The following is a 15,160-nucleotide window of genomic DNA, read 5'->3' on the forward strand; positions in this document are numbered from 1 at the left end:
AATATTGTGTGATGATGGGTAATTAACTTAAGACAGGCAGAACTAGTTTTGTGATGTATCTCCTCCCTGACGGTAACAGGGAGAACAAGGTGTTGTGTGGGTGGCCGGGTTGAGTCCTTGATGACCTTCTCAGCTTTACTGAGGCACCTCTGATTGGACAGTTCCTGCAGGTTGGGCAGCGTGCACCCTCGTGAGGTGCTCGGCCGAGCGCGCCACTCTCTCCGGCGCCTTGTGGCCCTTGATGGTGCTACTGCCAAACCAGGCTGTCAGCCGGCTTTCTATGGTGCCTCTGTGGAAGTCTCTGAGGATTTGTGGTCTTACTCCAAACTTCTTTAGGCGCCTGAGGCTGTACAGGCGCTGTTGGGCTTTTTTTGATGAATGTGGAGGTGTGGTTGGCCCATGTCAGGTCCTGGACCTGGTGGATGCTGACTCCCAGCAGGGCCACGGGAAGAACGGGTGTGCAGGTGCTGCAGCACCCCCTAGTGGCGAGATGATTAAACAAAAAATCCCCCCTCCTTTCTTGTTTGGGAATGTTTGGGGAAATGATTGCATTATTGATATACTGAAAATGTAGCCTATTTAAATAGAATTATCAACAATAACAATCAAGGAAGTTACATGCTTATAGGCTAGAGAAGAAGAAGAAGAAGCGCAGCAAAGAGAGGAGTCAATGTTTCTTGATATAATCATTGCCATTCAGATCAGAATAATTAGTTTGCTGATAATATTTCTATCATGTTAACTCTGTGTCATGTTAACTGGTGTATTCAGAGCAAATAGGGAGATATAGAGCATTATCATCATGCTATATATCTCCCTCTTTGCTCTGAATGAGTGAGAAAAGGAGAAAATACTGAATAATTACATCACAACAGTATAATCCTAATGTTAATTTAAAATGAGATATCGCTCTAAATATGTCAAAAAATGTAAAAAAAACAAAACAAAAAAACTCCCAGCACCCCCTGCTTAAAGTGACTCCCAGTGATTTGAAGTGGGTCCATTTTGATAGCTGATGTGTGCTGAGTGTTCTGGTGCAAACCGGCTGCCGTGCATCACCCAGGGTGTCACACATTGGTGGTGGATGAGTTTAGTATCTTGTATCGGGGCGTTGGCTTGTTAAAACAGGAAGGGGCTGAATAATGAAATGTCCTTTTTGTGCTGGTGCTGCAAAAAAACAGAAACGGGAGTTTTACCATATGTTTTGGTCATGTAATTTGTTGTTAACATTTTGGAACTCTGTAATTGACACGATAGCACTATTTGAAAAAATATATATTGATCTTGCTTTGATTGCTGCAAAGAAGTGTATTGCAATCCATTGGAAATCCGATTACCCTCCTACAATATCACATTGGTTAAATTAAATCTCTAGCTATGTTCCATTAGATAAAATATAATATAATATAAGACATAAGAGTCAGGACTTTGTAAAAATATGGCAACCACATATCGATTTTATGGCAAGAAGGGCAGCTTCAGGTACTATTGTTTGATGGACAGTGTTTCTTGTAGGGATGCACGGTGATGTGATTTGCTGTTAATATCATAGCGCATCCCTAATTAATGTATTATTGTGTGTGTGTGTGTGTGTGTGTGTGTGTGTGTGTGTGTGTGTGTGTGTGTGTGTATGTAGGCATGTGTGTTTTGTTTTATTATTATTTTCTTTTTGTTGTGTTGTCGTTGGGCGTTGCCGCACAATGGTGTGGGGGGGGGGGTACATGGGGGCGGGGAAACAAGAAAAAAATTGTTCAATTATATTGTAAAAATGCTTGAATCTTTGGAAACTTAATAAAAAAAAATATAAAAAAAAACAGGAAGGGGCTTCGAAAAAATGCAAAATGTAAAATAGTGTATTATCCTACAATATATACAGTATGCTGTAGCGATACGATTGATCTCCACTCAAACTAAGGGTCCCAGCCTGGACCATTACAAAACAGCCCCAGGTCATTGTTAATTTTTGGGAGGAAGCACACTTAGCATAGCTGAAGGCAACACTCTCACATGTAGACACTCTCACATGTAGAGACTGTACAATCTGACTCAGTCACAGAAGGGAAAATAATGAATCATTATCATTCCTGTATGACTTAATTTTCACTCTTTCATAATTGGCTTTAACCATAATATTTATTGTAATACAGTGTTATCAAAACTGAAAATATGCTCTCTCTTTGCTCAGTTTGTGTTTTATATTGGGGTGATTATTGTTCCCAAATATGTATTCAAATTGTAAAATCAGAGATCAGCACAAAGAGAAGCTCACTGTCATTGTCACCGTCATTGTCTGTCTCAATTATAGAACGAGACTCATATATTTCCTGTTTATACTGTACACTGATAATTACCAGGCCCGACAACATGCCAATGTGATAATGAAACGTTTGTGTGCTACAGTACCATCATTCAATTTGATCACAGTGAATGTCAGAAAAATACAGTACAACCTCTGCATATTGAATAGTAACTCCTTCAGCAATCAACAAGATTTGTTTTAGTGATATTTTGTGATGTTTTGTAGAACAAAAAGTATTAAAATGTTTATATTTATCTAAGCTGACACTAAGGGAAAGAAAAAAACGTACACGTAAAGAAAAAAATCACACATATTCTCACACATCACATATATTCTTAATAGATAAGTAAGTAACATTAAACATTAGCACATTTCCACTGATATGTCCTTTATTCTGCGCGATTATGTGGAACATTCCGATACAAAGGTTTTGGGCACACATTCATCAGCAGGTTTAACTGGTTTGACTTCAAACGCGTAGCAGGAAGAAGTATAGCCGACACACACTACCCACTGTCAGTTACCCACAGTCACAGGTGTGTGACTGTGACTGAAGTGACACTATCAACTGGCTGTAGCAAACTGTTGTCTTTGCACTGCACTGGAGAAAACACCGACCGCTAAACTCAACTCTGTGGTGAACTTGTTTCCGGCATCAGGCTTATGAATTAGTACCACCCAGCCTCATCTGGAAACCCAGGTGAGAAACATTGATGTTTCAGAAACAATTCAGAATATATTTATTCGTTAGTTTTGTTTTCTGTGGTTACTTGCTTCCAAAAACCTCTGATATTCCATTTATCTGTGGTTACAATGGAAAGATATTTATGATATCATACTGTAAAATAAACATTGCACTACCCATGCCAGGATTTACTCTCCTGATTTCAGATATTTAGGGGAGATGCACTGTATCAAGCAATTTATTTGTACACATAAATATCAACCAATAACTAAAATCATCATAATTACTCTTGCTGTTATTGTGTTGGCAAATTTCCTCTTGTGATATCAATAATAGACAGAACATCAGTTGCAATTATTTTTGTTAAGATCTTGGCCACTGGATAAGGTGGGAAACAGCTAAATTCTTACCACGACATGATGATGAAGTGAAGCGACAATAGTATCAAATATCTGTTGAAGCACAGAACATCAACAATGACATCAGTTAAGACCGATGTGTGCCGTTAAACAAGTGGCATGTGTCATTACATGATCTACTCACACTCAACATCTTCAGAATCTTTTTACATTACATTACGATCATGAATATATCTTGTAACCTTGAACATATGGGGCTCTATTCTCCCACAGGCCATCGGCGCTATTACGGGCCTTAACCGCAAAAAAACGTGCCTTGCGCCTGTTTCGGCAAGATAGCAATAGGCTTTAGGCTGCCAAATGCGCTTTAGGCCGAATGGGCGTGGCGCAGTCCCAAAGTGGGCGTGTCGGCGCTAAATACCAGCCTAGTCATATCTTGGGAGCTGGCCTACATTTAGCGCTTTGCGCTTTTCAAAAGCAGGCCTATTCTTTGCCTTCACTGCTTCTTCTCTGTCACCCTTCTCTCTCTCTCTCTCTGAGTTCCCAGCATGCATTGTGTTTCTTCATTTCGCTACTAAATAGCCACCAAATGAGCCAAAATAGATATAAAAGGTAGTTCTAAATTAATGTGTAATGGTAACACAGCCTGCCATTGTCAACATTTCAATATTGGACCAAATAAAACCTCGAAATGAAAACACCACCCTATGTGAAACATATATGTCCTCCTGGGCATATATATACCCCTTGTCGAGTTAACGTGATTTAGAGAAGTAACAGCGGAACGCGCTTCGGAACGCGCTTCTAATGGCATCTGCTATACTGTGATGTCCGTCCAATAACTTGGCCCTATTTCACATTTAGTTTTACAATAAAAACACATTTATGCAATGACTTGACATAATGTAGGGTATATTTATGTGCATCATCCTTCCTGCAGCAGGCGAGAGAAAATGATATCTTTCTGGACAAACTTTCACCAATCTAACAGGCTATATTTTTCTAGCTGATGCATAGAACATTATTTTCACTTTGATCTTGCTATAGTGTAGCGTATTTACATGCTTGCAGTATTGAAACTGCAGTTAGATTGGTTTGAGAAGCATAATAATATGGAATAATAGCCTATAATGCAGACAGACAGGCTGGATGAAGGGGGGGGGGGCAGAGCGTTTGGCTTTCTCTGGTTTTGCGGGATCACTGGAATTGGAGCTAAAAAGGCAAGCGTGCGATTCGTTTATTGCACTTATCCAATGAGCATGACGGTGCATAATTTTACGCCTAAAAGGCGTGGTTGTAATGCTTTGGGCTGCATCTAGCGCCAGCACGACGATATCAAGTGCGCCTTTCCACGCCCACTGCTTTGATCTGCGCCTGCCGCTCGGCCTAGAAACTGCGCCGATGCAACGATAGGGGCCATGTAGTCCTGTTATTCCTAGGAATTTGAACACTGACTACATTGATATCTACATTGAGTTCAATGGTATGCTTTCTATAGAGACTGGGTTGGCTAACTGGGGCACGCACAAACATGTGGTTAAGTATGATCAAATACATGGATGTGTTTGACAATCATCAGTCAAGAACTGAACTTGAAACACTGGGTCATTGTCACAAGAATGTCTCAGCTCAAATCGGTACATTATTTTGAGCTGTGAGATCTGTCACAAACAGTAATCTGTTATTAATGTGTGGCTGCTTATAAATAGGCCCAAGTAAATATTAAATGTTTGTCATGACATTCAGTCACAGAATGTCCTGTTGTAGCAGTCAAGCTCTCTAGCAGAGGCAGAGATTGTTTGCTACTACAGTCTAGAGCTTTTATCCTCTCATGAACCTACTGTAGCCTGAGATCCTCAGGCAGGTGGCTGCCCTGCGACTCTGCAATGACCTGGCTGATCTCCAGCTCTGTCCTCTTTTTTAATACTTGCTTGAATAAGAAACCTATAATATAGTTTAATTGTTACAATGCAATCCACAATTACAATCCACATTCTATTTTCATTATGTCTTTGAATATACAGTATATGTTGATTGCCTCGTTTTGTGTTGTATATTTTGTTTTACCTCTGCCTTTTGTTTCTATGAAGCCCATTGTAACCATGTTTTTGTGTTAAATAAATATTTATCTATTTATTATTAATAGTAATATTATTATTATTATTGTTATTATTATTAGTATTGTTATTGTTGTTGTTGTTATTATATTGTTATTCATATATTACTATTTATATAATTATATTGTTAGTAGTAGTATAGTATTATAAATAGTGCATGTTTTTCATTGTGTTCTCATTCCCATTATTATTATTATTATTATTATTATTATTATTATTATTATTACTATATAGTATATTATATTGTTAGTAGTATAGTATTATAAATATTCCATGTTTTTCGTTGTGTTCTCAGCCCCATTATGGCACATGAAAATGTCCAGGAGGAGAGAAGTAAGGAGCAGGTGGAGGACATGACAGAGGAGGCGTTCCTGAAAGATCTCTACCTCTTCATGAAGAGGAGAGATACGCCCATAGAGAGAATCCCACACCTAGGCTTCAAACAAAGTATGTATTCAAAAGTATTACGGCTCATTCATTTGTAAAGTAACCCAAGACATTATAGGCGAAACAATAAACACACAGAAAGCAGCACAAGGAGTAAACCAGTTTTCACTGAAGACGGTCTCATTTTTCTATAACCATCATATCAAAAATGCATTTGAGAATGATATATTGAGGTAATAAATATACTTGGCATACTTTGGCATATCACCGCTTGCGTTGGATGTAACGCGCCCTGTACCCGTGTGTATTATGGAACGTTCACACCACGGACACACCTGGTTGGGGTGAGGCAAAGGTCAAGTTTACGCCGTGGTGGTTGGAGACTGGAGCTATGGGGACTGAGGGGCATTAGGATGAAGGGGCTTCACGGAGTCTCTGGAGACCCTAACGCTAAGCCTTTCCTGGAGACCCTAACCCTTTCCTGGAGACCCTAACCCTAAGCCTTTCCTGGAGACCCTCAGCCCCCCACCATATCCAAACTCTAACCCTTCCCCAGTGCTTAAACCCAAGCCCCCTTACCCCCCTGTGCCTCACCCCAACCCCAAGGCAGGCACAGTGCTTGTTTAACACTGTGTCTGTGAGCATATCATAATTTGCGCACGTTACATAAAAGGCTTGTGCGTGACAGAGTGCTGATATATTACGCCCTCGGACTGAGAACCTGTTGCAGATGTATATGGAGAAAAACTACTAATTTGTAATAATGTATTTGAATAGATATATATGTTTTGCTTTTCAGTTGATTTGTTTGTGATGTACAAGACTGTCAAAGAGGCGGGTGGCTACCACCAGGTAAACCTATTTGCCTCAGTCAAATTTCTGACAATGTGTCACACATGATTAAAATACTACTATTAAATGATCAAAGTATTAGAAGAAAATAATAAGGTAAAAAAATTGTCTGTAGACTGACTCCAAACATGACGTACTTAGTGATGTTCTGTACTCTTCCAGGTTACCTCGCAGCAGCTGTGGAAACAAGTGTACAACACACTGGGAGGAAACCCTCGAAGCACCAGTGCAGCCACCTGCACCCGCAGACACTACGAGAAGTCAGTCTCAATCAGTTGACAGTGCATGTGTGTGTTGGTCAGTGTGACAGTGCATGTGTGTGTTGGTCCAGTGTGACAGTGCATGTGTGTGTTGGTCCAGTGTGACAGTGCACGTGTGTGTTGATCAGTGTGACAGTGCATGTGTGTGTTGTGTTGGTCAGTGTGACAGTGCACGTGTGTGTTGGTCCAGTGTGACAGTGCACGTGTGTGTTGATCAGTGTGACAGTGCATGTGTGTGTTGGTCCAGTGTGACAGTGCACGGGTGTGTTGGTCAGTGTGACAGTGCATGTGTGTGTGTGTTGGTCATTGTGACAGTGCATGTGTGTGTGTGTTGGTAAGTGTGACAGTGCACGTGTGTGTTGGTCCAGTGTGACAGTGCACGTGTGTGTTGATCAGTGTGACAGTGCATGTGTGTGTTGTGTTGGTCAGTGTGACAGTGCACGTGTGTGTTGGTCCAGTGTGACAGTGCACGTGTGTGTTGATCAGTGTGACAGTGCATGTGTGTGTTGGTCCAGTGTGACAGTGCACGTGTGTGTTGGTCAGTGTGACAGTGCATGTGTGTGTGTGTGTGTTGGTCATTGTGACAGTGCATGTGTGTGTGTGTTGGTAAGTGTGACAGTGCATCTTATGTGTTATTTCTGCAGGCTGCTTCTGCCATATGAATGTCACCTGAAGGGGGAGTTGATGAATGCCTTGCCACAGCAGCACTTCCATTATGACACCTTCAGCAGAGATGATGACGGCCAGAGATCAGCCAAACGCAAAGCTTTAGCAGGATCGCTGCACCAGGTGACGATTATTTTACAGTCAAACAAGAAACAACAGAGAGCTGCAGTTACCTTACGTTCAATTATATCTCCTACATATTTCATATGTAAAGGGTATATCCTGATTAGTGGCAGCTGATGTTGAATAGCTCTTTAAGACACATATAATCACCTCACCTGGCTATATACGTAACCTAAGCCCCAATCCAGGCGCCGGCCCCTTTGCTCCCTTGATTTTCATCGGCAAGCCACCATGGCGTGTGTGTCATTTGAGGTGTGGTGTGACAGCAGTATTATCCATTAGCTTGAAGCATGCTAGCATACGGTATCTGTGACTTGACCGAGATCCCTTGCTGTCCATAGTTCTTCATTTGAACCTGACTTCAAGCCCGACACACTGCGCCTCCGGTCTGCCACCGAATTTGCCTCGACACCTATTAAACACAATATCAAAAACCTAAGAAAATGTGTTATAAAAATAATAATAATAATAATTTTTTTACAATTGACATTTTTTCTAGAGTAATTGAACAATAAATTAACCTCTGACCAATCACTTTCTCTTTCCAGAACCCTCATAACTTCTTGTCAGACCCGCATATGAGGGTCATTCCTCTGCCTGTCCACTACCCTCAATACTATCATCCAGGCCACCCAGTTCTGCCCCCTTACGTGCCAGTCTCTTCCTCTGTGTTAACCCCGCACAGTCCCCCCGTGCCCCAGCCTCAGTTCTCCTACCATCCGGCCCTGCAAAGCTCAACAGAAAGGGTCAAGCAGCCACTGGAGCACCTGCGCTACCTGGCAGAGCAGTACAAATCCTCATCCGGGTTGAGCGAGCCTCTAAACCTCAGCTGTAAAGCGTCAAGCCCGGAGAGAAACTGCACTCCTGCGTCATCCTTCACTCCACCTGCATCTGGCAAGAACCCAAAGTTTCTGAACAAACCCTCTCCTCTGTATCCTCCCAAGAGGGTGATGAGAAACGACGAGGAACGTGAGCCGCAGGACAACGAAGCAGCTGTAGGAGGGTATTCGGTCAAACCGTATCCATATCCACTGAAGGCCAGAGAGGGCAACTTCGTCAACCGCAAATCCACTTCCACAACAGCCTCCGGCAGCCCCACATATGCCTCTGCCCGGACTCTGGGTACAGACACTGCTGGCTCCACACCGCTGGCGCGCAGCAGGGAGGGCGCCTCCACAATGACCCACATACCCAGCTCTCCAAATACAGACTTCCCAGTGTGGCCAAGAGAGGAGAAAGAAGGGAGCCCCAAACTAAGCCAGCGCGCGCTCGCTCTCAGCGATGTGCTGCCCAGCCCCCCCCGAGAAAGTGGAGGCAAGATGGAAATTGAGATACCGCTAGCTCTGCTGCAGGACTGGATCCGGCTGTGCGGGCCCTTGGCCACTATGCACGGGGCGAAGCAGCTTGCCACTCCGACTCAAGAGGAAAACGCCAGACAAAGGAGTTGTTACGGCTCGGACATCTTCCCCACCAACCTCAGCGTTCACAGTCGCCCCCGAGACCGGGACGTGCCGCGAGACCGGAACATGCGCTCAGCTACTGTAGATGGAAGCCCAAGGCAGAGGGATGTGCCAAGCACCACACCAAACATCCAAACACCCAGTGATCACCACATAAGCCTAAGCCACTCTCATTTCTCCAGCAGGCCACTGCCTTCAGGTGGCACTATGAAACAAGCATCCAGCCGGGAGGTTTATCCTTGGGATCAGCAGGATATTATGAAGCCTTACAGCTCCAAACACATCAATGGCTGGGGTCCATGTGACAGAGACAGCCAGGCTGCCCCCAACCATTTGAAAATGGACTCGAGCCCCCTTACAAATGAGCACGACTTTGTCAGCACTAAAACCTCAGCATATAATGAAGACACAGCCCAGGGAGGGAAGGACAGATCAGCATATAATGAAGACACAGCCCAGGGAGGGAAGGACAGATCAGCATATAATGAAGACACAGCCCAGGGAGGGAAGGACAGATCAGCATATAATGAAGACACAGCCCAGGGAGGGAAGGACAGATCAGCATATAATGAAGACACAGGCCAGGGAGGGAAGGACAGATCGGGGAAGTGTCCCTCAGCTGTGTTCATGGTGAACTCCTCGTCTGCTTCTCTACTGCACCTTACCAGCGAAGAGGTGATGAAGCTGAAGAGAATCATCTCCAGCTCATCATAAGGGTCTGACGGCTTCTTTAGATAACGCTGACATTCCAAAACCCTATTATTGCAGACCGACATGTATCATCATTCTTTTCACAGTTCTTTTTATTGAGTAAAATGAGGCAGTTCGTAAATGCAAAGTTAAACTGAAAAATCAAAAGCTGAAATTTAAGTTATAATGAGGTTCAGCAGAAGCAGCACACCAGGCCAGAAATGTAAAAAAAGAAAAGAAAAAAAAGCCAGCTATATGTCCAGGGTCGAAATGTGATAATTTATTATTACTCCTGTACTTGTGTGGAGGGTTTCCAAAGAATGCCAAAAAAAGATATATTATTGCTCTTCTGTAGTATTTCTGTAAATTCTGTATTATATTTAACGATTTAGTCATTACATTTGCGAGATTACAACAATAACATTTCTAAAATGATAAATGTTATTGCAGTTATTTATATTGTGTATTATTTACAACATTTTTGTATGGTTATCGGCTTTAGTTATTTTTAAATAAATAGAAGCTGAAAATAGGGTTTGTCAAGGCATCAGGTATATAACTTGATCATACTCTTTAGCTTTTTATGCATGGAAATATCACACCTTGTATGATACATTTAAAATATTTTCTGTAAATCTGTAAATACCTATTAATAAAGTTTAGAACATGAGAAGTATACAATGGGTCATATTTGTTGTGTTACAGAACACAATTCAAACTTTCAAACAAAATTGCTTTTCATCTCTGCTTGGAGAGTCATTATTGCATCTCTGATGTTTTCCGTTTACAAAATAGTACAGTATGTCTTGTGAGGAGCTATAGGAAACCTGATTAACCTGATATGATTGAGATTACCACAGTCATCTCCACGTAAGCTTGTGTGAAACCAGTTTGTAAATAGATAATTATAACACCATAGGGTTTGGTAACCTGTCCGCCTATTGTAGCCTCTTCTTCATCTTATTAATTACCTTTGTTGCGATAATCATTCCAGAAGCTGATGCTGGTGTTTTCATGTAATTGCGTAAACTATTTTCCTAATAGTCTTGAACATGGACAAGTGCTTTAGCAGCTCATATTGCAATATGTTATTGCTCAACTTAAAGGCTTTTCCTTGTGGAAAGACAATTCCTTACTGTAAATGTCCTGTGTTATCAGGTGATCATACATCATACCCCAGCAACTTCCTCACTTGTTTTCAGTTACGGCAATAGGATTTTCATTCCAGACATAATCTGTGAGAAGGATGTATTGGATTAATTCCAAGCTTCAAGCTACGACGTTTCATTTAGGTCTATATAACATTAGACATAGCTAGACATAATATAGATTATAAACTAAGAATGATGGTTATCATAAAATCATACAAATTCTTAAGTATAGGGCTGATCACTGGGCACTAAATATAACCAGCTGTGGAATTGGACATATTTGCGAAGTGTAATCAAATCACAGTAAAACACAACAGTGGTGGATTGTCATGCATGAAAGGCAGGCAGGCATAAACCTGGAGGGCTGTGATTGGGAGCAATGGGCTTCCTGATCCAAAACTGAGCAATGTATTGTTATTGGAATTCTGTTCTCTGCCAACTAAAGGTTGAAGATGTGTTTTTGTTTGTTTGTTTTTTGGTATATACATTTTTTATTATTTTCAGCCAGACAAATAAGAAATCTCAGATGACAGTTAATAGCAGGTTATACCCCCCCATCCAAAACCCTGACAGCAATTAACAAAGGAAAAGAAGAAAGAAAGAAAAAACATACATACATGGATTCATACATAGCCTACATCTAAGACAAAAATAAAGAGGAAAAATGAACAAAGGAGTTATCTCTGGTAATGTGATAGAAGATTTGTAAGAGTGTTGAGCTGAGCTGTCATCTGATCACTATCTAGTGGTGAGTTGGATCAGATAGCAGTAGAGGCTGCTGGGCAGACCTGGTAAACCCAAATCACAATCAAAAGAAATGTATTAAGCCCCGAGGGGAAATTAGGTAATGGTGCACTTGCTCACATTCAAGTAGAGACATATGTAAGCATGGAGACAATAGAAGAAGACTAGAAATATGACAATAAAACAGAATAAAAGTAAAAATAAAATAAAAATAATGTAAAGTTAAAAAAAAGTGCAAAATGTAAAATATGTGTATTATCCTACAATATATATATATATATATATATCAACTGTGCAATAGAATAAAAAAGTGAGAAAAATGTAACAGGGCTTGGTTGTTGCCAGTATATGAAGGTATATTTCCCCCAATGTGAAATGCTTCAGTCAGTCAGTTGTGTAAGTGTTTTGCAGGTACATTTCTTAGTTTACGATTACAAATCACCAGGTTTGTCTAGACAGACACCTTATTGTGTTTTACAACTCTGGAAACATTCAATTACATTGAGTTTTGGCAGGTACATTTCAGTCAAAAGAGGAACCCACTTACTCATAAGGCACCTTTAGAATTCAAGAGGAAAAACCATAACAGGATGTAGTCATAACCAGACAGTAAAATGCGGGGATTTTTCAATGTAAAAGTATCATTTTTCACGTCCGTTGTTCCAGTGAGACAGTGATTGAGCCGTCTCTCCTCAAGAATAAGCAACATGGTTTAAGGCCTATATCTGACATGTGTAACCTATTATGTTTTCATCAACATTTCAATTGTCGGGGGCGGCGGAGGGCATAATGAGTAATAATTAATTCATTGATACTGGCTAAAAAAAAAAGGCAGACCAGAGAGAGTTCTACTCTCCAGATATGAAAAATATTAGCATAATTATGATTATTTGAAAAATTGCCATTTTCAATTCTAATTACTTCTAAATACTACACCGACAGAGTTTCATCCACCCTTTTAGTCAAATGAAGAAATAAACAAAGCACTTAAAATAAAGACTCAAGAGGTAAAATTGTGTACAAACTACATCAATATATCTGGGCTAAGAAGGATGCATGTTATTTATCATAGCTTTGCTCCAGTTTAACTAATACTTTCCTAACCTCGATTAGCAAATTAAAACTTTGATTAGCTATTAACATCTGAAATATACTTTCTGCAACTGCAACAAAACAGTGTATTCACAAAGCTGTAATAGAAGCTTACAGTTCAAGGTGACATCGTGACATCACCTTGTGTTCCGGAAGAGTATTTCCCATTCATTTTTCTCATCACGTTTAGAAAAATCCTTATCTAAAGACTTTTGAGCCTGGAAGCAAGCCAACTGTTCTTCGAGAGAATCATGACCATGAGACATTTGATTCAGAGTTGAAAAAAACTTTGAAAAACAGAGAGAGAAAAGTACAAGGTACAAGAGTACATATTATGGGATAAACTGCTCTTAAGAGTGAAGAATCTATTCATCCCATAATGCATCCCCACATTTCTGGCCAATCAGATTAGCGGATGATTGAGCGACAGAGCTTTGCAGCCAATGCGAGAGCACTCTGAGCGGCAGTGGGTGGGACCAGCGATCTTGACTGGTGCCATTACAGGTATTAGCTTTATAACGCTATCGATCGTAGATAGATGCATTTCTGTGCATTAATGTGAACAAACTGGCAAACTGATCTCAAGCCGATACATTACGTTGAAAGCAACGTGACTCGTAGTGGTTAATACTTCCAGTCACTCAGTGGTCGGTTTTAGCACTTTACTCAGCAAATTATGACCTACATTCGTGGTAGCCTAGCCAGAGGGAGAACAAGTAGAGAGAGAAATCACAGGCCACGATCCTTAGGATTGTGGGTAGTGTAGGCAGATCATGTTTTTTAATGTTTAAGAAAATATATAGGAAACGGATGATATCTTACATACTTGTGGCTTCTATAGGAAGATATACCATCGTTTCACCAGTGTAGGTTACGACATATGGGTGATAATCAAAATCTCAATGGAGAATATGAATGGGAAATTCTCTTCCGGAAGCAAGTGATGTCACAATGTCACGTGACTGTTGAGCTCTATAAGAAGCACCCTTCATTCACCCAATTTTGTAAAGGGGTGGTGAGAAAATAAAGAGTTCTAACATGGCATTGAGCCTATATACCATTTGCCATTAAAAAAACACACACGGTGGAGCGGGAGAAGAATGAAAAATTGTTTATGTTAAATTTGGAGCAGCTCTGTTTTGTTTCCAAGTCTCTGAAGATGACATAGCACCGTATCTTATGTCCATGTCCATTTCCTCGACCAGGCTTGGCAACCACATCCATTTAGAATAAGAAGTGTTTCTCACTACTTCAGCACAAGTGAAGTGTTTCTCACCGCTTCAGCACAACTGTACGTGGCAGAGTCATCAATAGCTGTAAGAAGGGGAGGGGGGAAAGAAGAGAATATTGTAGTAGAATTTTTTAAAGTGATATTCTAAGGAGTCATGTTTTACCCAAGATTTAATTTTCCATTTTCAACATGCTAAAATGTCTTCATTTGTGCCATTGTTTTTGTTCTACTAAAATATTAAAGATTGCAGATGACAGCTTGAGAACAGCCTTTTGCCTGTTCCTGTGTCCAGGCTCCAGAAGACTACAGGTGGCGGGCTTCAGTGGCATGTCCAGGCCGTTTGGACTGGGGTGGCCGAGGTGGGCCACAGATTCAGGCAAGGATAGCACTGAGTGCGGCATTTAGGAAGGATGTAGACAGGTACCATGTCAGAATTCTGAGTCAGGATTTTGACTTCATACTGAGAAATCTGAGATTAATCTCAGAATTTAAACATTGTATCCCCCCCCCACACACACATTTTCCGATCACTCCCTACCAGACACCTACAACACCCTACCCTACACCCTACCAGACACCTACACCCTACCAGACACCTTTTTTAGGGGGGACAGGGGATCTTTAGGGATAGCAGGTCAACAGTATCATGCCACATAGAAGTGGTGGTACACATCATCTGAAAGCTGGGAACCTGAATATTATTTATTACTATTATATTATATTATTACTGTGTGTCGTTTCTCTAGTCATACATCTGTAATAAATATTGTGTTTTGGTTAGGCGTCTGTTCAAAGTAGGCATAAGGGCTCTTAGAACATTGTGATGGAACTTATGATGTGCTCAATTATGTCTTATAGTTTTTGCAGCAATTTTTGGGTTGATAACATTTGATACACAGAATTGGTGCAGATTGAACCATTTTCGATCACCCAATAATTTATTTTAAAAAAAGTAAAAAAAAAATCAAAACGATCCCCTCAAAATACCACATTACAACACCAAGACCTTGAGGAACATCACAGAAAAATCCATGTTGTGATTTG

At 40.9% G+C, this 15,160-nt stretch overlaps 1 protein-coding gene across 1 annotated transcript; it reads left to right on the forward strand.

Annotated features, from left to right (window-relative positions):
* The first annotated feature begins 2,855 nt into the window (after positions 1 to 2,855).
* Positions 2,856 to 10,558, forward strand: arid6 (AT-rich interaction domain 6). Its single transcript, XM_083640929.1, has 6 exons — positions 2,856 to 2,999; positions 5,756 to 5,907; positions 6,647 to 6,699; positions 6,862 to 6,959; positions 7,604 to 7,748; positions 8,297 to 10,558. Exons 2-6 carry the CDS (start codon positions 5,763 to 5,765, stop codon positions 9,920 to 9,922), a joined length of 2,067 nt encoding a protein of 688 aa, XP_083497055.1. The 5' UTR covers positions 2,856 to 2,999; positions 5,756 to 5,762; the 3' UTR covers positions 9,923 to 10,558.
* The last annotated feature ends 4,602 nt before the right edge of the window (positions 10,559 to 15,160 follow it).

The sequence above is a fragment of the Poromitra crassiceps genome, assembly GCF_964638095.1.
Source record: "Poromitra crassiceps genome assembly, chromosome: 8".
NCBI lineage: Eukaryota > Metazoa > Chordata > Actinopteri > Beryciformes > Melamphaidae > Poromitra > Poromitra crassiceps.